Source organism: Tenrec ecaudatus, chromosome 3 (genome assembly GCF_050624435.1).
Source record: "Tenrec ecaudatus isolate mTenEca1 chromosome 3, mTenEca1.hap1, whole genome shotgun sequence".
In the NCBI taxonomy this organism is placed as follows: Eukaryota; Metazoa; Chordata; class Mammalia; order Afrosoricida; family Tenrecidae; genus Tenrec; species Tenrec ecaudatus.
In genome coordinates, this window is record NC_134532.1 from 203,336,237 (window position 1) to 203,362,961 (window position 26,725).

The window sequence follows — 26,725 nt, forward strand, 5'->3', positions numbered from 1 at the left end:
CTACTCTACTCTGCCATACGGGGTCGCTATAGGTCAGAATTGATTCTCTGTAGTCCCACAGCATCAGTTACTAACTCAATCTTGCTCCACACAGACTCAAACTTCACGCAGACAAAAATCAACCAAAAAGTGGGCTCAGTCTAGAAAGGAAACGTGAACTTGCCTTCTTCCTCGTCTAGAAAGCAGGAAGCAAAAAGTGAAGAGAGAAAATAGTGGTTACTAGAGAATTGTTAGTCATCTCATTATTTAATCAAATTTACTTTATTTAGTTAATTTAATATTTTAATTTAATTTAAGGCAATCAGATCCACTGAGAACATTCCATGACATTATAAGAAAAAAATTTTCTGGGTTATAAAAAATGGAGAAAATATATAAAACTGCTTTAAAAAATAAAAAAACACACCACACGAAACAGAATCCTGTACTAACACGGTCTTACTTAAAACCTCCTTCTGTAAAAAAGTAAAAATGGCCAAAGATAACGTATAACATGAACTTTAAAGGTTTGTTTGATTTTATTTTGAACAGACACATTAAAATGAGACTAGCATAATCAAGACAAATCTATTTTATAATCAGGAGCTCTCGTGGTGTCGTGGTTATTAGACACTGGGCTGATAACCCTACAGCTAGCAGTTCAAAACCACAAGCCACAGTGTGGGAGAACGACAAGGCTTTCCACTCCCATTAACCGTTACAATTGCAAAATCCCACAGGGGCTGTACTCAGGTCTATAGGGTCAGTATGAGTTGGAATCGACTTGATGGCAGTGAGTTTGATTTTCTTATATAATTATATTGAAAAGCACAATCCTAAAATATGATAATAAAGAATTCAAATATATATTTGAATGGCTAGGTAGAGATACATGTTTCAATCTTAAACAAGGTTGCATATCTGCCTTTCCCATCATTTTAATCCCTGATATGTTTTGAGATGAGATCAATAAATGAAGCAGATAGATGTGCAATACTACAATCGGTACCTGCCACATAGAAATAAAAATTAAAAAAACCAAACAAACCAAGCTCACTCCCACAGAGTCAATTCTGACTCATGACCACCCGAAAGGACCAGGCAGAAATGACCCTTTGGGTTTCAGAGACAGTAAGTCTACGGGAGTGGACAGCCCCATCTTTTCTCCCAAGACAGTGAAAGCACTCAACTAATCCCAGCTCTTGCTATTTTACATAGTCTGTGTCTTATTGCTTTTTTTCCTGATTTTTGTTACAAAAGCCAGTCATGTGTTTCCAGTAGAACGGGCATACTCATATGTAGTCTTTGCATTCTGTTTAAAGCAAGTCTTTTGGCATCTCTGCAACTCTGATTGAATTACTTTCTGGATTTTACAGATGGGACCCAAGCAAGCACAGATACATCCACTTTCAGTTGTTAACCGACAAGGAAAGCTAACGGATTACTTCCAGGGAAAATGATGCGTGGCCAACAGAACCTTAGTGTCGTAATTTCCCGCATACCCTCAGATGTCAAAAACAGAAAAAGCTGTCATGGGAGAAGTCATCGGCCATTGTCAACCCTGCAAAAATGTCTAACAACTGACAATCATTAAAGAGAGGACCACCCTGGGGAATGAATGCAAGATGGCAAGTGTTAGTGAGCAGCGCATGGCTACAGAAAGGGCTGGCATGCGCTCTCCCGGCCTCTTGGACACCCGGCACAGTAAGGCAATCGCGTAATGCTTCTTTCTCTCTTACCACTGCAGACAAATTCTCGTTTCTGAACCTCCGCTACGTTATGGCCCCGCAGGTGGGACGGGCCCATACACTGGGTGTAGAGGCCCACTCGGGGTCTCTGGCGCAGCCAGTCGGAGAGCCAGGCCAGGTGGCAGTCACAGTACAAGTTGTTGGAATGGAGTCGACTAGACGAGAGGGAAGACGTTGGAAGCAATAAGACAGAAAATGGTTACTTCAAAAACTCGAAAAAATCATAAACGACAATGGGTAGCTTTCGTCAGCAGCAGAAAAAACAGACTCTAGCATGTTTCCATCTACTACACAATTCAACAGGATCGCAACCGCACGATCAGGCGGCTTTTCGTTTACTTTGAGCAAAGCGCATCGACAGGTGCTAAAATGTGCCCGTGGAATTCTTTGTTCGTTTTGTGCATTCAAACTGGTGACGCTAAAATATAAGCCCTGCCAAGTGGTTCTAGAGTTGAAATAAGCTGAAGGCAAATGGGGGCAGGGCGGGGGGAGGCCAGTGGAAGGAGAGGGCCAGTGAACAAAAGACGTGGTTCCAACTTCAAAATATCAGTACGTTCTGCCGTTTTCTGTCACTATAGAAACGGTTTGCTTTTTTCTTACCAAGAGAGAACAATGCTTCAATATAAACCCTTCTTTCACAGCCCAGATTCTGATTTCCTTTTTTTTTTTGTTTAATCACAGAAAAAAAATGAGAATTAGCTTTGTTGGCTACTGGGACCCTGCTCAAAGGGCTGAGGCCGAAATTAAAAGGCATAAATGGTAGGCAGTGAAGGAATTAAGTGTTTCCTTTTCTGTTGGCCAAGATCCACACAAGATCATGGATCGCTTCCAAGTGGCAAATAGCTCTTCTCCATTAATAAAATATCAGACAAATGTATCCACTAAATTAGGTAAATTACTTCAGACCGGCTTTTATGTTTTCCCAAACCAGAGCGAAGGACACTCAAAGCTATAAATCAAAGCATCATTCCCGGAATCATCCTTGACAAAGTAATATCATTTTAGCCCTTTTTAGCTGATGTGCTCAATTCTAACCCAATAAAAGTAATGGCTATTAAAACATGGAACTCAGTCCAGAAAGATAATTGGGCCATAAAGATGGAATTTCTAAGTAGCAATCATATTGTGGAATAATGAACCATCCAAAGCAAGCGAAGTTAACACTAGAAGACTGCTTTGCCTTCTTATGGGTCCCGTTGGCGATACAGGGCAGTCTGGCACCGGAAACAGAAGGAATATTTCAGAATTACAACGCTACCTTTTGGAATAGCCGGGTAACGTCAGACTCAACTTTCCTATTAGCCACTTTCATACCAGTTACGTTCTCTGCCTCTGCGGTTGGTGGTATGCTTTTGTGCCACTGATTGTAAGTGTTGGCAGCGGGGCAGGGGTCTGCATAACTGTGAAATGGAAGGAAGGAAGGAAGGCGCCATATTGCTTTGGTGAAAAGCAGAGTTGTACATCCCAAAAGTGAGAGTCTGGGAGACTGCTGTCCCTTTGGGCTTCTGTATAGCAATATTAGCCTTCCAGGTAAATTGTCTATTTCCTTTGTGTTCCTGGAAATTGGGTGGTTTTCAGCATTAGGTCATATTCAAGCTAATAAGTTCTTTTCAGGAAAAATACAGGATAAGCAAGCCTGCTTGATATTCTTCATGACCACAGGTACAAAGAAGTACCATTTATGTGTTTTGCCCTTCAGCCTCTCACCAATGATATACAGTCAGTGTAAGGTGCCTTTCTGTGTTAACTCATGTCTTAAAAAGTTTCATTCAATTAAACAAACAACTATAAAGCAGACAGTTTCTCTCCTGCCTCATTCCACCTTTCCTATCTCCAGCGTCTAATGGTACAGAAGTATACCACATGACATTTCTAAAATTTCCAACGAACATTATCAAATATTACTTACACGCAACAATTCAGCATACCTCAGTTATTGGAAACACATACATAACTTTACAATCACAAACTCATTCAGTTACAAATGACTTTAATTCAGAGGGCCATCCTATGGAACCAAAGCAGCATAGTGGCCAGGTCATATTGCCCATCTCTACATATTTCAGTCTCAAACTCAGACACATGTGTACACATTTGAAATAAGAAAAAACCCATATTTAAAAACCTGACCAGTAAACAAATCATGGTGCATTTCTGTAAGAACACAAAAGGCATAGGAAATGCAGAATGCTTTTGTAAGGTCAGTTGCCTGCTATTTGAAAGGATTGGAAGCTTGGTCAATTTGCTGCAGAAAGAATGCTAGAGACAATTACAAAAAGATCCATCTGGCTACATAGCGGAGGACTTAACCGGCCTGTTAATTTAGTCAGATTAGTCTTAAATTGATAGCCCAAGGAAGTAAAACTTAGTAATCTTTGTATACTTTTAGAATCATTCCATTTTTCTCAACTGTATTGCATGGAAATTATAATAATGTGTCACCCAAAAGTTACAATTTAGTGAGGAAAAAATATCACAGATGATTGGTTTTATCTAATTCATTAAAATTGATGATTCAGTTGACTATGGTCAAGAAAGAAAAAAAATGTGTAACCGTAAATTTAAGTTATGTACCATTGAAAAATCATAAATATTTTGGAAGCCCAATAAAAAGCATATTCACCCTACTTAAAATTATTCTTCCCTAAAAAGGCTGAATATTTGGCTGTATTTTAAGCCAATTCTCATATGAAACATTTTTTAGGCCAACATAATTAATTCTGAGACCAGTTCAAATGAGAGCTACCTTTGAAAAGTTCCTAACTAAATACAGCACTTGAATTTAAAGATTCATTTTTTTTCACTAAGAGAAAAGAAAACTCACCCGTAAGTAGTACTTGATTAGAGAACCATTGTATTTAGTGAAAACCCTTACTTATGCTTATTAGTAACCCTGAAAAGGTATTTTTAAAAGTAAATATCGACACATTTTTAGGTTGAGAAGCAGTGAAAGGGGTACTCTGATTTTATATTACAAAGAATGTTGGAGAACCAGTTTTGCTTTATTAGGTCTCCATGTAGAACAGTAATAAAATCATAAAGATCTCTCATTTATCATTCATGACAGCCAATCAAGAAATCTTCCATTTCTTAATGAAATGTGACCTCCACAATAGCTCAAAGCAAATGTTTCCCCAACCCAAATTTCTCATACTGCATACCATTTAAAAGAAAGCTTTAAAGTTTAGAATAGTCATAAGTTACTCAAAGTATGTATCTAGACTCTTAAACAGGGGACGTTTTCCTTACCAGCTCATCCTAAACAAAGGGTTCTGTTAATTGCGTTATAACAACAGTAATTCCCGGGTGTCTTAATCGACCTTTATGTATAGTATGGCTACTTACAAAGTCCTAAGTTTAGGCATGTGGTTGAAGCTCGCCACAGAAAGCCTAGTAATGTTGTTATTGTTGAGAGTGCTGTAGAATAAAGACAAAATCCGTTAGAAATTTCAGATGTAAATATTTGTCGATCATCAAGATGCAAACATTCATTGATCACTCTACATATTAATAGAAAGAAAACACCTTCTCACTATGCCCACGGAGGGCAATTTTCTCAAAGACATGGCACAGAGAATGTGCTATGCTACAGATCATTTAGTAATTCAATTTCTATCTTTAACGTATCATCATCCATTTGGATTTATTAAATACGTAGTGCATATTTATGGTTTTAGCTAATGCTACTTCAAACACATTGTATATTCGTGATATTGGTGAAAGAAAAAAATAGAGTTGGACAACAGGACAATTATATTTCCATCCAAGGGCATCCTGCCTGGTGGGAATGGTGAACATGCTCATGGATCAGAGGGCTGAATCCTCCCAGAGATACCTGGAAAGGAAGACCCAAACATTTCCTTCTAAAAAAATGCAGCTACTGGAAACCTCATATTGGCATCCACGATGTCACCAAGGGAGGAGGTTGACCTCGCATCGAGTGCTGATGGGGGTGGCCTTCGATAGGGTCATTCTTGACCACGGGAAATGAACATTTTTTAAATCTCACAGCAAGAGCACAGGATCAGGTCCATCAGGACCTGGGACAAAGTTGTGCTAATCGTTTGTCATAGGTCATACCATTCCCTATATAAAATTAGAACAGAGAATGATTTTTATATCGGATGCTTGCACTTGGTACGGGTGAAGTGACCCGCTGTAGCGCTTCAGAGGCATGATCAAGCCTCGGGTTTGCTGATGTCATAGAATATCCTACCCGTCCCTAGGTGCTGTGCGGTCAGGACAATGGCTGCTTGCACGAGAGCCTGGACAATGGGTGGTCCAGGGAGTTCTGGGGAAAGTCATTGTAATCTTACTTGGTTCAAATTGTTGCCTAAGCTATGTTTCCTATTCGAAAACAAAACACCCAAAATAGAACTGCCCCTGTGGGTCCTTGAGGCGTATCTCTTTACACCAGTGGCAAGACTCCTCTTTCTCCCGTGGAGAGAGAAACCCATAATGCCACAAGGGCTCCTCTTCATGCTTGGTAAAAAGGAAGATCGTCAGCACGAGGGACCAACACAATGGTTTCAACAATGCGCTGAAACATGACAGCATTTGCGAGGGAGGCACGGGACGGAGTGACGTCTCATTCTGTCACACACAGGGTCGCTAGGACTTGGAGCCCGGTTGATGGCACCTCACAACAACATGGTTCTTCCTTTGCTCTAACACAACATTGTGAGTTGTTCTATTATTGTCGTCATTGTTGTCATTCATTCGCTCATCAAATAGTTCCTGAATGGACGTGGCAACATAGAATATTACAGAAATGAAGTATTGGGCTGCAAACTTCAAGGTGGGTGGTTTAAACCCACCAGCGACTCCTCGGGGCGAAAAGGAGGCAGGGAGGCACCATGAAGATCGACAGTCTCAAAACCCCTTTCATGGTATACTATGAGTCAGAATTGATTCAATGAGAGCGGCTTGTTGGTTTTCCAAAATATATATTTTAATTATGTCCGAAACATCTCAGACTCTCCAACTAGGAAGATGAATTACACACTGCACTAACACTGAGGATAAAGAAAATGAAGCGAGAGATGCGAGTCCCCTAGTCTGAGGATTCTGGGAGAACAAAGGGAGCAGGTCATTAACTGAGGAGTGCGAGGCTAAAGTGCCGTGATGGGAAGCGATCCGAGACAGGAAAGAGATGAAGCCACGCTGCTGAAGGAGTCAGAAAAGATGGACTGGACAGCTCAGGTGGAGGAAGGTGAATTTGGAGAAAGGTTTGAAGTAAGAGTTGCAAATTCACATGACATCAGACACCGTAGAAGCCCTAGAGATGAAGAGGGATGAAGTGTTGGGATGCTAACCAAAAGGTCCATGGTTCAACCCCACCGGCCTCTCTTGAAGAGAAAGATGAAGCAGTAGTCTGCTTCCAGCCTTGGCAACCCTAGGGCGCACTTCTATGCTGTCTGATAGGCTTGCTGGGAGTCACAGTCATCTCAAAGGCAAGGGATGGGTGGAGGCATGACATCCAGCAGGAGAACTAAGGCGAAAATAGCCTGGTGTAAAGAAACACACAGGCCAGGTGCAATGGAGACCAGAAGACACACAGCTGAGGACAGGGTGGCCTGGGCACTCAGGAGAGGGCACGGTAGTAGCCGCTAATATTCAGCTCCAGTGGACTGTTGCAATTCTGTATCACAAGACTGCCAAACCATCTGATTTTTTTTTTAAGAGACTCAGGAAATGGAAAATTTTTAGATCGACCTTTCAAAGCTCTAAGTACTGGCAACTAATTCAAATATTTCTAAGAGTTCACGGGCCAGCTCTGCACTGGTTGAAGTAAAATACATTTCTGGGATCACTGGAGGTCAGCCGTGGCTGCAGCTATCAGTGGGAAGGATCCAGGTTGTTTGATGTGGAGGCAGTGACTTCACCTCCTTAATAATGTTGGACATGTCTATTACAGACCTAGTCGTGCAGCAACAGTGATGAGCCACTTCTGCAATGTACCACACTAAGCCGGGCCATGGGGCAGTAGAAAAGAGGACAACCCTCGGCGAGAGGGACTGACACTGTGGCTGCAGCAGCAAGCTCACACAGAAGAGTCGTAAGGATGGCTAAGGGCCGGGAAGTGTTGCCTTCAGTCGTACACAGGGTCGCTACGAATATGCATCGACTAGACAACCTGGCATTTGGTTTTGGTGTGATATGCTTGATGGAGTACCTATAAAGTACTGACTTGGTTGGCTCAATTGATTTAAAAGCTTCTAGCATTTTCCTGGGCTAAAATGAAAAGAGAATCTTCCCCCATGCCCCCAATAAAAACAAAACATGTTTCTATCCTGATGTCTGAATTACAAAGCTTTCACTTCTTAAATAGATTTGCTTTCAACCGACCATTTTTTGTCACTCTCAAAATGTATGTTGTCATACTCGGATTGAAATCTTCAGACTATATTGGCAAACTCAAGTGCGACTTTGAGGATAAAAATGTTTCGAAGTTGTTGGGTTTATTTTAGCATCTCACGCTCAGCAGACTTGTGTTCACTTTGAACTACGGTTTCTTACAGCTGCTAAGCACAATGGGTTTTCAATGAATACCACTCTCTATCAAAGCCCATAGACAGCTGCAGACTTTTCTCAAACTATAAACTCCCATATGTCAACTGGGAAAACAATGCATTCACTATCTTAGTATTTTTATTCCGTATCACCTTGGTGACTCTGTGGTTTAGGCACCAGGCTGCTAACTGAAGGGGGATGTGAAAACCATCGGCTGCCCTGCGGTAGAAAGGTGAGGCTGTCTGCTTCCGTGAAGGATTATGGAGACATGATCCAAGGTTGCTCGGGGCCAGAAATGCCTCCCAGGCAGTGGAGATGGATGGCAGTAACCCTGGTGGCACCAGGGTTAAGTGCTCAGCTGCTGGGAAGTCAGCTGTAGGAATTCATCAAGCCATCTACAATTTTGCTCTGTCCCATAGGGTGGCTGTGAGGAGGGATTCACTTCATGGCTGGGGGTTTGGTCTGAGCCTATTGAAACTGGCAAATCAATGTTAATCCTAATAACTGGTGATGTCAACAGGATGCAGAAGCAATGAAATTGTTATCTTGCAATACTGCATATGACTGTAGGTATGCGCACAACTGTGGTATGGTCAAGATCAGCTCCCATTCTAAAATGTGAGTTCACGTAGTGTTACATTTGTGTTGTGAACCTTTCTCTAAAGTGCACACTTATTTCTATGTACAATCTTAAGATGTTCTCTTTGTGGGAAGAAAGACTTTCCAACTTGGCTCTGTTGAATGTATGTGATGTACTACTCAGGGCATTCTGGTGCCTGGTCAGAAATGTGAGCCTGGATAATGACGTAGCCTTTATAAGACCAAGACTAGAATCTAGTCTTTTATGATTCCATTCGAACAAAGAATAGGACTTGGCAGAGAGTCTGGTATTCAATGGATAGGAATCTCTGTGCTCTAATTAAACTAAGGTATGTCTATTCTATGCAGAAGGAAGAACCAGCAAATAAGCATAAAACAAACATATAATATCTGAAAGTAGCAATGGAGGAATCTCGCTTTCACATTTGTATTGAGGGTCTAAAAATAAAAACAAATATCGGTTTATATTACATTTCCAGAGTGTTATTTCTAAGATGCAAACTATAGAGAGCGGTAGGGTCTCAATGAGATGGATCGACACAGTGGCTGAACAATGGACTTAAGCACAGGAATGACTGGGAGGGTGGCATGGGACTGGGCAGCGTTTTGTTCTGTGGTCTGAATGGACTTAAAGGTACAACAGCATCTATACATGAAGAAAATAAATGACTCAGTACCCCCCCAAACACAGCTCCCTAACATGGCAAGCCACTAAGAATACGCAAGTAATAAAGGTCTCCCTTGCTTTCATCTACTTTGACTTTCAAGTCTTCCTGAACCTCATCCATTCTCTCAGCTCCTAATCTAAGGAATTTCAAGAATGGCGCTGGACTCCACCTTCCCAATGGACCATAGAAGACTCATCTATTCCCAAACAATCCAGGACTTAAAGTCAAATAAAAATCTACAGCATCTGAAAACGTATATGTTAAGGTTCTGTCCCAGTGAATGTTCCATTACTCTTTCCACTTAAAAGGAAGATACACTCTGCAGAGTCATGACTTATACGAAGAAGAAAAACAGACAATGTCCTTTCTGGAAATTCTCTAATGAAAATTCCATAAACCAAGACCAAATATTTACAATAGGTCACAAGTGATTTTGGAAACCAAGAATTTCAGTGCTATGTTGACTTGCCTGTTTTCCCTTATTTTTACCCAATAATTTATCTAAAGGCTATTTAAAGTATTATGGCATAAAAATAACAGCTAGCAAACTATTAAAACAATATTTGCTTAGTTCTATGCCATCTTAATATAAAATATTTAATTCCTTTACAATGAAATTCAGACATTGGATCATGTATCAGTCGCTACTACTTCTCTCAGACCCCAGCCCCAACAACCATTCTTTACTCCCCTGAGACCTATATTTTAAATGGTTCAAAATTATGTTCAATTTTTGTTTCATTTTAATCATGGAGCATCAAGAATCTATAACTGTTTTTGTTTGTTTCACTACATTTAAAAAATCATTTTATTGGGGGCTCTTCCAGCTCTTAAAACAATCCATACATCAATTGTATCAAGCACATTTGTACATAGGTTACCTTCATCATTTTCTAAGCAATTTCTTTATATTTGAGCCCTTGGTATTAGCTCTTTTTATCGCTCCACCCTCACCCCCATCTTCCCACCTGAGGATTTATAACTTTGAGGGTGTCTTACATTAGCAGCTCTGGGTTGAATTGCTTTCATATATCTTCTAACGTGACAAATAAAATGCATGAGGCCATTTGCCTTTACAAATTTACTTAAAATGATATTCTTTTAAATAAAATATGAAAATGCTTAGTTTTTGCACTTGTAGGTAAAGGTTTAATTGAGGCCTACTATCACGATGGGCGGTTGCCATTAAATACCATGAAGCTGCCTTCTACTCGACGCTCTGTACAATGGAACAAACACTGCCCAGTCCTGTGTCACCCTCACCACTCTGCTCATGCTTGCGCCCATTATTGTGGGCCATCTCGGGGAGGGTCTTCCTCGTTTTTGCTGACTCCCTACCAATTATGAGGTCCTTTTTCAGGGACTGGTCTCCCTTGACAATATGTCTTAAGTACATGAGAAGATGCTTTGAAAGCCTTATTTTTAGCAGGCACCAGATATGTGTGTATATGTAGAGAAAGAGAGGGAGAGAGAGAAATAACCCAAATGACTCCATATCTATATGAAACTAAATATTTTTTAAATAGCAAAGTGTGCTAAGGGGTTCAATTAATCTAAAATAGTTAGCAAACTTCCATGTGATTCCTGTATCAAGTAGAATCACTGCCTTTGGAGCAGATTGGTGTTTCTGGAAATATCAGCAATGTCCAATTGGGGAATTCTTGTCAGAAAGTAGTCCCCTCAATTTCAGTTGAGTGATGATGAGTAAGTTTTTTGACATTCGATCATTATCATATCATCATACTTGTATCCTATTTTTTCTGATTTTAAATAGTATCTGTGAGCTTCATATATTCAAGATCATTCTGGAGCACATTTTAAAAAGTGACTTCAAAGCTAAAATGATAGGATATGTATTTTCCCCTACAGAAAAACATATGGTTATCAATAGGCACAGAGGGTGTGGACATTAATATACTGCAATTTATCTCAATCAACTCACTCTTATATACATCATTTAAAATAATTCCCAACTAGATACTTTATGAAGCTTTTATTACTATTCATTTGCTCACAATGAGAGGTGAAATATAAGAAATACAACTAAAAAAGTCTTTATCATGGAAACACTAAAACACTAATCTTTTTCAAAATCTCATTCTGTTCCACAAACAATTTATAAAACGAGGGAAATTTTCTCTCTCTCAGAAGGACTGCATGATTTCCAGATGATGTCTAATACATGGACCAAAAATTCAAAATTTCTCTACCTTCCCATACAATTTTGGATTTATGATGTAGTTTTTCATGAAAATGTTTGATTGCAACCCTAAAACAAAAATCACCATCGGGAAAACAGCCAAGTATATAAAACAAGTGAGAAAGAGGAAACAGAGAGAGAAAAATTCCAGAAATGTATGACTGGCTCAGAAATTTTTCATAGCTCTTGATTTTCATGGAGGATTCTTTTTGCCAAGTCTGAGGTCAGCAAGTGATTTTAGTTACCTGTGACCAATTCTGTCCACCAGAAGGGAAAGGAAGGCAACTTTAGGACCTGGCAGCCTGACCAAGTCAGTGGGGAAGACTTTAAGACAGCTTATTAAAATCGAATAGTAGATTTCAAAATAATAGATTTTAAAATAATAGGTTTTAAAATAACCTTAAAGACACTTTGTCATAGGCAACATTTCAAAGCAAAAAAAGCAGCACACACACACACAAAGGAGAAGTAACATATTCCCTTTGCATAACAAGTTCTTAATACACTCCGCAGACCAACCTCACCAACCCCCTTGCCGTAGGCCAGTCACTGAAATGGTGGACTGTCCCGCTCTTGACTTGTCATGAGCTGTAGGTTCTGTAGTTATCGTTCCTAAAGAACTGGGTTTAATATCCTGTTTATTTCTCAGGGCTGGGTATTCCCACACATCCGTGAATTAGCAAGTTTTAAGAGCAAGAGAAACACAAGATCATCTATGTGGATCGCGGACCGCCGTTCCTCCAAAGACAAGTCTCCCTAAGCCTCTTCCTGGAAGGCACCTGAGTTCTTTAAGGGATACCTTCTGGAGAACATTTGGACACAGGGTTTCTGGCTGCCGGATAAGCTTCAAATTAGCCATGCCCAGACAAGCAAGCTCCAGTGCAGAGCACGAGAGAGACAGTTACTTACAGTACTTCCAAGTCCCGGAGCGCCCGGAACGCCCCATCCTCGATACAGCTGATCTGGTTGTAATCCAGTTGCCTGTTAAACAGATTAGAGGGAGAGGCGTAAAAGGGAGGAAGACGCACAAGGCAGGGTGCAAGGATGTCTCCGAAAGGGGCTCGGGAACCCTGGCCACACTCGGGGACACGCTCTCCCCCAAACACGCATCTGCTTAAGAATGTCACAAGGCACCCCGGCCCTGATGCCGCCACTGAAATCTTTTTGTTCTGAACTGTCTGAGCACACAGCAGCCTTTGGAAAGCTCCAGTAAATATTAACTGCACCTTATATTAAATGCCATAGGAATGCAATTTCATTACATCAAGAAAAGCTATCCATTAAGAGCTTTCAGCGTCATCTTGCCGAAACAATTTCATTAAGGTAAAGCACTGTAAATCACTTAATGTCACAGGCATCCCCTCGGTGACCTAACCGAATCCATTTATCAGAGGAGCCCAGCTGCATGTTAATTTAGCTCTCCTTGGCAAGCACCAGCACGTCTACTCTCAGGTTTGCTCCTTGTAAAAGCAGCGTTCCTTCCAGAACTCCAGAGCCAGGAGGAGCAGCAGCTCTGCTGTAGAGATCTCCCCGCCCTTCCCAACCAGGAACGCCGCCTAGAAAGCAAGCAGGAGTGCTTCATGAAGCTGTGCCAGTGTCCAAGGGGCGCGCTTTACCGATGCACGCAGGGACTCCGTATTTTAAAATATCCCACCACCACCACCCACATATTTTTTCTAGTTAAGGAACTTCTGGAACGATAGTCAGGAGACATATGTTTTTCAATATGTTTAGGAATCTATACAAATGCTGATTGTCTCAAAGATAGTTGTTCCAACCCAAGGCAAAAAAAACCAAAAACACAAAAATGTTCTGCATCTAAGTGGATACACAAAATACTCAAACATCAAGAAAACATAAGAGTAAGGCTGGCTAAACAACAGGAACTGCAACAAAAACCCACCAAACTTTAAAAGCTGGATCATGAGTTCACTCTAAGGCACCTCTGCTTAATGCAAACACCTTAAACAAAACACTGCCTCCAGAAATGGATGGCCTCATTTATTAAAATTCAAAGGGGAAAACACTACGCCTGCTACATCTTGGTTAAAGAGACTCCACTTGGCCCCCATATTTTGTAATTTAAATTTTCCTGTTTCCATCCAGGAAAACGGCTGGCTAGAAAGGAGGAGCTAAATACGAAGCCCCGAGTGCACTGTCCTCGCCGCGACAAACACGCCGCTGCCGTTTAAAGCTAGCGGGTTGATGCTTAGAGACATCATTCCAGCAAGGAGAACACTTTAATGCTGCACTTGAAGTAGCAACGGAATGGCTTCATAAGGGGAGGGGTCAGCTCCATGGAGCACAGGGGAGGCAATGCGGCCTCCGAGGACTAGATGGTAATACAAATGAACTCTGTCCTTGGATCCCAGTTGCGCATTCATGTTTGAGGAGCTGCTTACAGAGGCCTGGGAAAGAGATGTCTCCTTCCCAAGACTTTAGAGGAAAACAGTGAAACTCACGACCATGGAGCTGACTCCGACTCACAGGGACTCTTTAAGACGGCAGCGCAGAGCCGTCCCTGTGGGTTTCCAAGACTAGCTCTTTATGAGAGTAGAAAGCCCCATCTTTTCCCCATCGGAATAAAGGTGAGATTATGCAATCCTGTCTCTTTCAGAGGCCTCTTCAAATGTAGAAATGATGCACACCGAGAGTGCCTCAGGAAATACACAGCTCATTTTTAAAGAATCCCTTGAGGGGACACAATTGTATAGAAGGCCAACTGTATGGCATGTAAATGGTATCACTGAGGATAAAGATATATATCATGCTATATTTATGCTGAAACAAAGATACACCCCAGAGAAGAAAACAAACAAACAAAATGATTGCTCTTATAAACTTCGGCTATCCCCACACTGCTCATGATCGTTCACGCTCCTGTAATAGCCAAAAGCATTTCTAACTTATTGAAAACTAATACAGAAGCATAATCTTATTTTCTGAGAAGACCTTTAACGTCTCCTGATGTAATATGGCTGCCTTGGCCCCAGGAAAGCCCAGACTTGTGTGCTTTTTTGAGTTTTAACAGATGAAATTCATTGAACAATTCAGCTAATAGCCCCTCTTATTTTAAAGTGCTCACTGGATAACCAGCCCTACTATTCTCTAACCTCTGGGATAATTCATCAAAGCCATTTAAATTAGTACAATGGCGTGCAGCGTTACCCTTGACACGGTCCGGAAGAGAAATTGTTTGCAGACAGATTGGAGAAATCTTTTAATGCTATCGCATTTGCCTAATGCAGTCTCCAGGTTAATCTGTAAAAGGGTGAGCTCTGTGTTTGCCCGTATATCATTATCCGTAGCTGTCGAAGTATAAATCAGTGCTGACCCAGCTCCTTCTAAATCATCCCACCATCCACAGAGGGCTAGCGGACACGCGTTAAAACACACGCAAACCCATCTTGCCCTGTGGGACTGGGCCGACTTTCTGAGACCCGAAGTGGCGACGTCCTTAATCAAAATCGGCGAATTTCACCTCCCTTTACCAATGTGCTCCAAGACTTGCCAGAAGTCTAATTTGGGGGGTGGGTGGGAAAATATGAAGAATATCAGGTTTTCTTGGGGCTGAAGTTTTTCTTCCTACATCTCCCCTCCCCGCCCTCATTCCCTAGGTCATCTGTCTTTTAAGTGATGAAATAAGACAGGACAATTTAAAAACACCAAAAAAGTGGATTCTGTTATATCCGAGAAAATGTTCATGAAGAGCAGTGTGCCCACCCCGCATGGGGGCTCCGGAGAGACTCTCCCAACCAGCCTCCATCTGTCTGCGTGTGGTGCAAAATGAGCAGTGTACGAACCAGGCAAATGTGCCATGTAGTTCAGGGTCTCTGGGTTCTTCCGGGCACCCTGCTTGCTACTCTTACTTCCTTGCCTACTACCCTTTCATCCCCGGAGTACCCCTGCTTTCTATAAACACAAAAAGGGTCTGCTCCCCTCCAGGCATACAGTGATGAACGGCCGGACCTCTGATGGGTTTTCCAATTGTGGCCGGAAATGATTCTGAATTGAAGAGGGAGCCAAGAAGAGACCCTTCCTTCCCACTTGTTCCCCTCCCAATACCATGACAACTCTTCACACCGGCCATCGTGTTAAAGGGATGGGGATGATGAGGGCACTCAGTAACACGTGCCTTCCTGCACGCCACTGATTTTGTCCCCACTCAGCAAATTCACAGCATCTAAATCATGGGATCTGATCACTCCTTGGTGCTTCCTTGCTTGTTGGTTTTGGGAAGCACTGGAGCACCGTAAAATATGCTTCACTCGAAAACAAAATGCCAACACAGCCATCTCCTGAAATCTTTCAGTCAGGCAGGATCTCGAACTCTCCCATAAAAATCATTATGAGTGATGCTACAGGGGCTGTCTGAGACCATTTCTTCCCAGGGGAAAGCAGGGGAAGGTATGGCTAGCTTTAGGCGGTGATCAAATGACATAGAATCAGGAGTCCCTTCAGACCTCAGCACAGACTTTCACATCATGGTAGTTCTCCCTGTTTCCTGCCTCCAAGTGTCCCTCAATGCTCCCATTCCAATTCTATGTCCCCTCTCCATCCAAGCCACCACTGTTTTAGTTTGTAAGTTCATAACTTTCATCGTACTTGATCTTGAGCTTCATGAACACAAGGAGGGGGAATCCATGAACACAAGGAGGGGGAAGTAGATCACTGCAGGCTCTTTCTCACCGTTAGCATTCTCTATGATTCTCTTGGTGGCAGTGATGTCGTTTCTGATGATCTAGAATAACTTGTCCCTTTGTTGTCATTCTGCCCGGTATATGCCTTAGACAGTGCTGTGTGTATTCAAAGCCCATCCCCCCTTTTAAATTTAATGGAGACCCCACTCTGTGTCCCGCACACATGTAATTCTGCAACCACATCTGTTTTCCCTTAACACTACACATATTTAGCCCAATTTGAGAAAGGGATTTAGTCTACATGAGTGATAGTATGTGTTGCAACATCTCTAATGTTGCTAAATACAGGCTTTAAAGGAGGTATACTGAATGGGGGAAAGTGAACATCTGCTTACTTGGCATTCTTGCTGCACAGAGAGAATCGCCTCATTCTGGATCTAGTATGCTTCTTCCTCATGTTCTTTTTATGTTGCTCTCGGTTTCTTAAAATTTAGATCACAAACGCTTGGAAATTGGGTGTCTTCTGCGTAAACTTCAGTGGGCTTTGTTCTTACGCATAGCAAATTCACAACATCCTAATCGTGAGATTTTGTCACTAATTGATGTTTGCTCCCTTGTTGATTTTTTAAGTGCTACAGAGTTACAGCCTTGGCAATCCACAGGGGCAGTTCTACCGTGTTCTGTGGGGTCGTTCTGAGTCTATATTGATCTGATGGCAGGGAGTGACATCGACTCAATGGCAGTGACTGAGGGGAGGGAGAACACCATAAAATATAAACTCACAACAACGACTCTGCCATCGCGCCAATGCAGACTCACAGCAACCCCCCCCCCTGCCATGGGTTTCATATAATGTAACTGTTTGTGGGACTAGAGAGTTCAGTCTTTCTCCTTCCGAGCAGCTAGTGGCTTTGAACTGCTGACCATGCAGGTAGCAGCCCAACCATTAACCATTACACCACGAAACTCCTCCATAAAACATACTCAACTCTAAAACAATACGGAACCTAGTCACCGTGGATAATTTCTAAGCTGGGCATGATCTTCAGTGCTCTCTCATTAAAAAAAATATTATTCTGACTGTGTTCCTGGTTTCTTTTATTTCATCTGGATACCAGAAATACATATTTAATCCAGATTCATATTACTGCTGGAGAGAGAGAACCCACCAACTATTTTGTTGCCTTGTGACATATCACAACTGCTGAGGAGGAATAGGAGAAAAGAGCATTGCCTCTCCATTCAGAAGGAAACTTGCTAAAACTCACACATCACTGGGAAAAGTGAAAATTCTTCCGGATACTTTTCTGGATGTCTTTGACATTGTCCTTCCTGTAAGTCAAATTCAAGTCAATCTGAGATGCTATGCAATTAATGATTTTAAACCAGCAGGGCAGAGATATACACTGTGATACTGGGAGAAGTGAAGAATACTGTCAATGTTTTTATATAATCACACCCCCTCATTGTAATTCCCACCGTTCATCTCAGGGTACAAGTGTGAATCTGGGTCTTACTGGAGAAACTATGCTGCGGAAGAGAAAACAATTTACCGTACTTTTAAGGCTTTACTATTTTTTTAAACCACAAGGCAAGGTTTTGCTTTCTCATAGGAATAAATGATATCTGTTTTTTTATTGTGACAAGTCTACATAGATTATGACAGCCTCTCTCTATGATATAATGTTACATCCGTTTGCCAAAGATAGCTCTACGAAACGTATTGAAAGACCACTAAGCCGGCTTTGCAGGCTTAGCTTAATTCTAAGTAAATTGATCAAAGCTGATAGGAAATGACATTGACAATAATTGTCAGAATGTATCAAGCACCATCCCTACCCCCAGCCAGTCCTGGGGCTTTGGGTCTCGGCTCAAGGGGAGGCCCTCTGGGGCACAGGGGTACAGTGAATGGTGTGACTCTTTGCTGGGCATGCCTACACAGTAGGGTATGCTTGGCCTTCTACGGTTTCCTTTGTGGGCCCCCAAAATTTCTTCCCTTTTGCTTAAAAAAAATAAAAGAATGTATCGAGCACATAGTAAGACAGGTATCGAGCACATCGCTCGGCAGTTACTCCATATGCACTATCTCTCTCATCCTCACAAGACACTCTGAGAGCTGGTATTACTATCCTAAGTTTAGAGGTGCCAGTGAGACACAGCAAGGCTCAATCATTTTTAAAGGGCTCGGCGTCAGTAAGTGGTGAAGCCTGGATTCAAATTAAGATCTCTGCATTGACTTTCCCAAGACTCCCCTCCAGAAGTGCTTCAAGAAACAAGGCTGGGGATCTTTGTTCTTCAACTCGGTATCTGATGGCCAACCCGCACGCGGGAATTGACAGACGCACAGAGAAGGGAGTGATTGCCAGAGGCTAGAGCAGTCTCCTCTGAGGGCACAAACAACAAAAGCAACAACACATCGATCTTAGAACGGTGAACAGAATCCAGACAGACAGCAGAGAAAGTGGGTAGGTATTCTCCAAGGAGAGGATAGATTTAGCCAAGATTAAGCAAAGGCAAGGCAATGTTCCCAGTGGTGTTTTACAGGTTCAAGGACACACTGGATTGAGCCAAGAGCTTTGCTCCTGTGCAGATTTATGAGGTGATGGAGATGGAAGCTTGGGTCGAAGTCCTAGGATTCAGACTAGTCAGAATTAGGGTGGGTCTGCACAGAGAGTGGCCATTCTGCTACTCTGCAAGAGTCACTGCCTTCTTTACTGCCTTTTCAATAATGTTTTATTCTGTGATTTTTTAAAAATTGCCTACAACAAAAGGGTTTGGGTTTGGTTTTGGTTTAAACTATATGCTTTTATGCTTTAAGAAGTCCAGGGTATTTTCAATATTCTTCCCCAGCCCCAAGTCTAGGGACAATAGTGAGGGGGCCCAGGACCGGATGATATCCAGAACAACAAACACTTTGACTCAGGTATTGTTTCTGTTGGTGGCCTCTCATAGGCACGCTCCGTAAAAGACAAAGAAAGCCTGCCTGCTCCTCTGGCATCTGCACAAGTGTTGTTATGTTTGAGCCCACTGTTGGATGCACTTACTCAACCCATCTCGTCGGAGGTTCTCCTGTGTTGCTGGCTCTAGCCTTTTCCTGGTAGGGTGTATACATGTCCCATATAACGTTCACAGGTAGTGCAGAGTGGGGAAGAGGATGCTATGAAGATCTGTGCTGGGTCCTGGGAGCCCTGGTGCCATACAGGTTGTCCTTTAGACTGGTCAGCAGTTCAGCAGTTCAAACCACCATTACTCTTAGGGAGAAGGACTCAGCTTTCTACTCCCATAGAGAGTTTCAGTCTGAAACCCACCACAGAGGTAGCTCTGCTCGGTCCTATACGGTTGGTATGCTTGGGAATCCACTCGATGGCGCAGCGTGACTCTGTCCTAGTACAACGTGGCAGCTGACCAGACCGATTTCTAGTCTATGACTGATCAACTGGATTCTAAATTATTCTGTGGGGTTCTCTTACAATTGCTTAGTTTGATCTACTTTTGTTTATTTTGGAAGTATTTGGCAAAGGGTTTTTAATGAATCATTTTATTAGGGGCTTGCACAACTCTTATCACAATTCAAACATACATCTATTGTGTGAAGCACATTTGCACGTATGTTGCCATCATCATTTTCAAAGCATTTTCTTTCTATTTGTGCCCTTATCAGCTCATTATTTTCCCCTCCCTTCTACTCCCTCCATCATGAATCCTTGATCGCTTATAAATTATTATTATTTCATGTCTTGCACTGTCTGATGACTCCCTTTACCCCCTTGTCTGCTGTGCATCCCCCTGGGAGAGGTTTATAGGTAGATCATTGTGATTGGGTCCCTCTTTCTCCCCTCTGCTTCTCCTTCCCCTCCTGGTATGGCTATTCTAAATACTGGTTCTGAGGAGTTTATCTGTCCTTGATTCCAGCTCTTGTCTCTACCTGGCCTGTGTACATGCTCTGGACTAGCAGGATTTGTCAGGAAGAATTAGGGTCATGATAGTGGGGAGGGCAGCCTGTCATATTGTTTTGTTTTGCTTTTCCCCCCACCTGCCTTTGGAGGACTGTTCGCCCATGCTCCTGAGGGAATGTGAAATACAAAGTCTAAGAGGATGTTGGTGGCAAACTTCCCCATAGTGGACAGGGATTATCATCCTTCACAGTACACTTTTAAAGTTAGCACAAAGCAGAGAGTGCACAGGACCACGGACAGTTCCCACAGCACTGCTGAGTTCAGGATCTATAGTATATCTGACTACCCTGGGCCACACAGAGTGTCCCTAGCTCTACAGTTCTGGTCCTCTTGGAAGGAACCAAACTAAAATCAAACTCTCTCCCATCGAGTCAATGTTGACTCAGAGTGACCCTTTAGGACAAGGCCTAACTGCCCCTGTTGGTTTCTAAGTCTGTAACTCTTTACAGGAGTAGAAAGCATTGTCTTTTACCCAAGGACTGGCTGGTGGTTTCAAACTGCTGACCTTGGAGTTAGCAGCCCCATGTGTAACTGCTACACCACAAGGGCAAAACAGGAGAACAGTATGATATGTCTTCATTGAACAGAAGCTCAAGATACAATGAAGACTCCCATGACATCTGTGTTATCTCTACTAACCCACATACAACATTAATAAAGAGAAGTCCTAGCAACGCCAACCATCAGTAGGATGAACCATCTATTGGCAATCACAGGGCATCATTATTTTAACTCAGGTTTGATATGGGAGCTTAAAAACCGCGAGTGAAATGCTGCCAATGACTGTTATACACATGATGATTTAGGTGCTATTTTAATTTGATGCTCTTATTATTAGATCTCATCTATGAAAATGCCAGGAAAAGAATGTGGTTGAAGTGACAACTGAAAAAATATTAGGTTAAAAATTATAAATATGTTGAGTGTTAAGCCAGATAAGAAACTGAGATAAGGAGAGAGAGAGAGAGAGAGAGAGAGAGAGAGAGAGAGAGAGAGAGAGTGAGAGAGAGAGAGGAGAGTGTGTGAAGGATGAGAGGGGGAAAGGGGAAGAGAGAAAATAATGTCATGGAATTCTCCCCCTGAGATATTCCGGAAGAAGACCAATGCCCAGCGGTCTAGCAGAGTTTCAGTGCGGCTTGCCTGGAGGAAGGGGAACGAGATCTGCTAATTTGCACAATTTCCACAGCATCAATTTGATACTGCCAAGATGCTGCCTTGAGCATATTTAAACAATCCACGAGATTAAAGTACGTGCTTCCAGTGAAAATCCTCTGACAGCAGGAATTTGCTCGGAATAAGACCTGGCTGCGGTAAATCCAATAAACCTGTTACGGTGCATCAGCATGGGCTTTTAGACTGACCTATACAAATTGCCGTCCTGGCGAAATGAAGGGACATTTCTCTACCCAGCTTTCTTTTTTCACATTTGCTCTCTGAGTGAGTCGGAACACCAGTCAGCTTGGCTTTGAGGAGGATTACCGGACTTGAAAATGCCCACACTAGAAGGATAAACAGTACAAAATCTCTCCTCCAAGAATAGAAACAATACCAGCATGTCCAACACTCCTCTTAATGTTCTTTTTAGTGTGCCATTCCTTACTTCCTTAGGGTCAACTGTTTAATAATCTCAAGGACTGAGGCCTGCCCTCAGTTGACTATCTCTTACTCGTTACCAGTCTTAACCTTTAGCAGGACAATCAACACCACCAAATTTAGAATCTCGTGGGAAGAACGCGCCGGGAACTCTGTTTGAATCATGTCCTAATGATGTCTACCCACCTGTTACCGTTGGCGTTCTGATCCTAATCATCTGGAAAGCTATACAGACACGGTGGTATGTCCGTGCCATTCTCTCCTTCCCGATGCGACAGAGAAGGTAGTGGTCAAAAAAGCAAACGAACGGTTGACAAAGAGGTGACTCGGATGCATGGTGAATGTATGGGGCAGAGAAGAAGAGCCCCATAGCGTTTCTAAGGCTACAGTCTAAGGAAGCCGCCTGCCGCATCATCTTCCTGTGCATCGGTTGGTGATTTCAAACCCTGGGCACCTGAGTGCTTAACCACTGTGCCAGCAGCCCGCCTTGGTCACAGAGAAGAGCAGGGGTACTTTGCTCATCTGGCCGTCATCATTTTGTATCCACATGGTCCCTGTAAGCTGCTTAGAATCTTTCAAAGGGGCATGAAGCTCTCGGGGCTGACAGCCAGGGATGGCCGGGCATATTCGCACCTCTGCGGGGCCTGAGCAAGGCGCCCTGGTGGCACAGTGGATGAGCTGTGGAGCTGCAAAGGCATGGTCAGCAGTTTGAACACACCAGCCACTGTGTTGCAGCCAGATGAGGCTGCTTCCTTTGAGACTGGCCCTTTCTGAGACCAGAGGGTACAGTTCTGGTCTGGCCCAGAGTTCCTAGGAGTCGGAATGAACTGAATCCCCCTGGAATTTTGGGGGGCATTTTCTTTCCACAAGGAAGCCTGATGGCACAGCAGTTAAGTGCCTCGCCCAGAACTGAAGGCAGCTGGCAGTTTGAACGTGCTGGTTGCTTTGTGAAAGAAAGAGGTGGCCCTCTGCCTCCTTAGAAAACCACAGTTTTAAACACCACATGGAGCATTCCACTCTGTCCTTGGGGTCCCTTTGAGATGGGGTCAACTGAGTGATGCGCAGACAGCGCCCCAGTCACAACAACATGCTTTCTTTCGGGTCACTGCTGCTCTCTCTGGAGGCATCGCGGCTGCTTGGAACATGAGCACCCTCAATCACACACGCACGCACACACATCCCTACCTTGACTGCACTCCCAGAATCCCCCAATCTGATCACATTCTTTTGGAAAATTATTTTATTGGGGGCTCTTACAGCTCTTATCCCAACCCATCCATCCATCCACTGTGTCAAGCACATTGGTACCTAAGTTGCCACCACCACCATCATCATTTTCAAAACAATTTCTTGCTACTGGAGCCCTTTCTATTGCTCCTCGTGTTTCCCCTCTCTCCCAAACCCCCCCTTCCTCATGAACACTTGATAATTTATAAATTATTATTTTATAAAAAATAATCATTCAGATCCAATTTGAACTCAATCTGGTATCTCTTTTTGAATCAATTCAAGCATTTTAATCCAGCCTTGTCTGCTTCGGTGCACCAATACACCACACAAGTGCCTTCCTAGTTTGCTCTGTGAACTCTCCCCAGCATCCCCGCCGCCTTCGACCACACTGCCCTCTCCTCCTTTCCTAGCACTTATGGCATGTAATGTCCTCCTCCTCTAAGGTCAGGGCCTTCTGTACTGCACTTAAATACCTGGTCATGGTAGCTCTGTGTTCATTTTGTGGCTCCTTAGCTAATTGACACCATATAGAATAATAGTATTTTCTGTTCTACCTGTTACACATTGCTTTATATTCTAACTTATGATTGTTTTTTTCTGAGCTAATTTCTAGCAGTTGATTGATGTATTACTGGAGAGAAAAAAAATCACAATATTTTCCTATGATTTTTACCATTTTCAAAGGGAGTTCACCTACCTTATTTCCCTAGTGCCCACCACACACCCCAGGAATGATTATGATCATTAAACAAAGGTAAAAACTGAGGCTCAATGGAGCTGACTTATTTTCCAACGTTTAAAAACTCAATGACCAGAGAAGGATTCTGAAACTGCAAACCTATGCACATCTCCCAACAAACATACTAACTGACTTTGGAATTTGGGGAAAATTATGCCATTGGAAGGAAGAACGCATTTTAAAATCCCACTAAAAATAAATAAAATAAAATCCCACTAAAATAAAATAAAATCCCACCAATGCATCAGTGAATTCTCTGCAGCACATTGGCGAGGACAATGCTTTCAAAGCTTGAATCGTTTGATGCTTAGAGAAGAGTACATACAGAAGGATCACACAGCTATGGGAATTCCCGACCCCACCCTCCTCAACTAATATTCTTAATTGTGGGAGAACTACATATAGTCTTGGATTCCCTGAAAATCTTTATTCTGAAGATTAAACACCGCCCATTTTAAAGATTTGAAAGTAATATGTTTTAAGATGGTCCATGGCATTCCAAAAGAGTGGTTAATTTGCGATTGTAGCTACTGCCATACTTCTACAATAAAACCAGGCGCCTTGAGTAGGTACTCACTAGGGATGCTACAACCAAGCTCACTGTCATTGAGTTCATTTTGACTGACAGCAACCGTTTCCACAGGACAGGGTTGAACTGCCCCTGTGAGACTCTAACTCCTCTTTGTCCTGAGGAGTGCCTGGTGATGTCGAACTACCGACCTTGCCCTTAGTAGCCCAACAGATAACCACTCTGCCCCTAGGGCTCCTCTTCAATGTCAGAGCACTCATCAAAACTGCAGGGCCACGAGTTTAATGCCTCTGCAGATTTAGACTGAGAAGCCTCTATTTTTCTGCTCTTACCCATGCATTTATAAAGTACAATTTTAAAATCCAAATGATTTACACTAAGACAAGGTTGGAGCTAAAAACGGTGAAACAGCTGTCTTCTTTAACAAGAAAAAAACACCTGTCTCGCTTTTGCTCCTGGAAAAATAGAATTGGAGAGTAGCATGGATAATTTAGAATACAAGTTAATTCCTGAAAAATCCCTGCCCCGTTTATTACTAGCTAAGAAATATTGAACAGTTAGCACGTAATCTCAGCATAGAGGGATTTTCACCCTTATATTACAGACTAATGGAAAAGTTAAGAAATGTGTTTTATGTCCTTGCAGTAATAGTCTATATTTAAAAAAAAACAAGATAAAAAACAATCACTTTGCAAGACTAGTCTGTTATTTGAAGCTTTATAGAGATACTGCCTTTTGACAATATTTGAATTGTCAATGAAACCCTAAGTCTCCTAAGTACTGTACATGCTAGAGACATTTTAAAAAATTTTATCTACAAGACACCAGATAAATGATTTCACAAGGAAAGAAATACATAAGGCTTTCTTCTTCTTTTTTTCATATTTAAAGAGGGTAAGCATATACCTTCAAGAGACTATAGGTGGAAAAAGATTGAGATACATATTCGCACAAAGGCACAGACAGAATTTTGAGAACTCAATCTTAAACAGTCGGCCTTTAATTAAAAAAAGTTATTTAAGTAAATGCTGGACTGCTAACCAAAAGGGTCTAAAGTTTGAACCCACCAGCCGATCTCTGGGAGAAAGACATGTCCTGCTTCCTTAAAGATCTCACCTAAGGAAGCCCTGTCGGGCAGTTCCCCTCTGTGTTACCAACACAGTCTGATGCAGAATAACCCCCATTGGGCAGTTCCTCTCTGCTTTACCAGCACAGTCTGACTGCAGGGAGTGAGGGTTTCCGTGTTGCTTAGTTTTGTTGGTCCAAATGCTCCCGGCTCCACGTGTCTCTAACGAGGAAGGATTACCTGCCCTTTCCATGGTAGGGAAATAATCCACCTTCCGCATTTACTAAACATGGCTAGCGGTACTGACAATGGAATTACTGACATTATCTGGTAAAAGAAGGAGGGGGGAGAAGGATACAGCACAAAACCTTTTAATCAAATTATTGTGTTTGATCGCACAGACTAATTACTAGGTTTGAAGAGTAAATGCAATCAGAACTTCATTCCCCTGACAACGTCTAAACAGGATGCTTGTCAAAAATCTTGTGGAAACAACTCAAAACTTACTGTCATCAGCTCTCTTAAGCATCAAAATATGTAGGCATTTTTCTCTGACACTTTCTTGACTCGAGATTGATGTCCAAGGAGATAATGACTTTATGGAGAGATGCAATCCTTGGAAAAGACATACTTACAGGTTTTTAATGTCAACCGCCCCACGGAAGGCTTTTCTTGGAATTGCTTGAATTTGGTTTTCGCTGAGATCCCTATAAAGAACAACAAAGAGAAAAAAAGGAGTTTGAAAATATTATTTTAAAATGATGTGTGAGTACCTAAGAAGAGATAGGGCATGGCAGAAAAACAATGCAAACATGAAAGGCTTATAGCGACCTCTGTAGCAGTCAATGCCATTTCTGATAAGATACTTATATTCTAAGATAAGGGCTGAATTAAATGGTTGTCTGATGTGAATTTCCATATTTATCATTCCACCATAAAACCTAAAATACGGTTCTTTTAAATTTAAGAATAGACGCACGTCTCTATAATAAAATCCTCTTGCAAACAAACAGTACATTATAGATAGCTCAATGACCCCGGGTTCTAAGGTTGTAGCCCTTGATGTTTCTCCCATCGTACAGTTGCGACTCACAGGGGCTCTAAGACACAGAGTCCCCTTTAAGATCCAGGAGAAGAGTGCAGGAAAACTGATGAAACCTGCATCGGGTGATCAAACGTTCACAGCCCTCCAAGTAATCTTGAAAATGGAACACGGTAGTACCGGCCCAACCACACACCCCGACTGTTCTGCAGGGAATATCAA

General features: G+C 42.3%; 1 protein-coding gene across 1 annotated transcript in view; it reads right to left on the reverse strand.

Annotated features, from left to right (window-relative positions):
• SLIT2 (slit guidance ligand 2) overlaps positions 1-26,725 on the reverse strand; it is a 404,634-nt gene that overhangs the window by 142,069 nt on the left and 235,840 nt on the right. Inside the window, exons 5-8 of the mRNA XM_075544484.1 lie at positions 26,097-26,168; positions 12,618-12,689; positions 5,073-5,144; positions 1,719-1,882 (exon numbers count right to left, since the gene is read on the reverse strand). Of these exons, the coding sequence (XP_075400599.1) occupies positions 1,719-1,882; positions 5,073-5,144; positions 12,618-12,689; positions 26,097-26,168 (380 nt within the window). The remainder of the gene's footprint in view (positions 1-1,718; positions 1,883-5,072; positions 5,145-12,617; positions 12,690-26,096; positions 26,169-26,725) is intronic.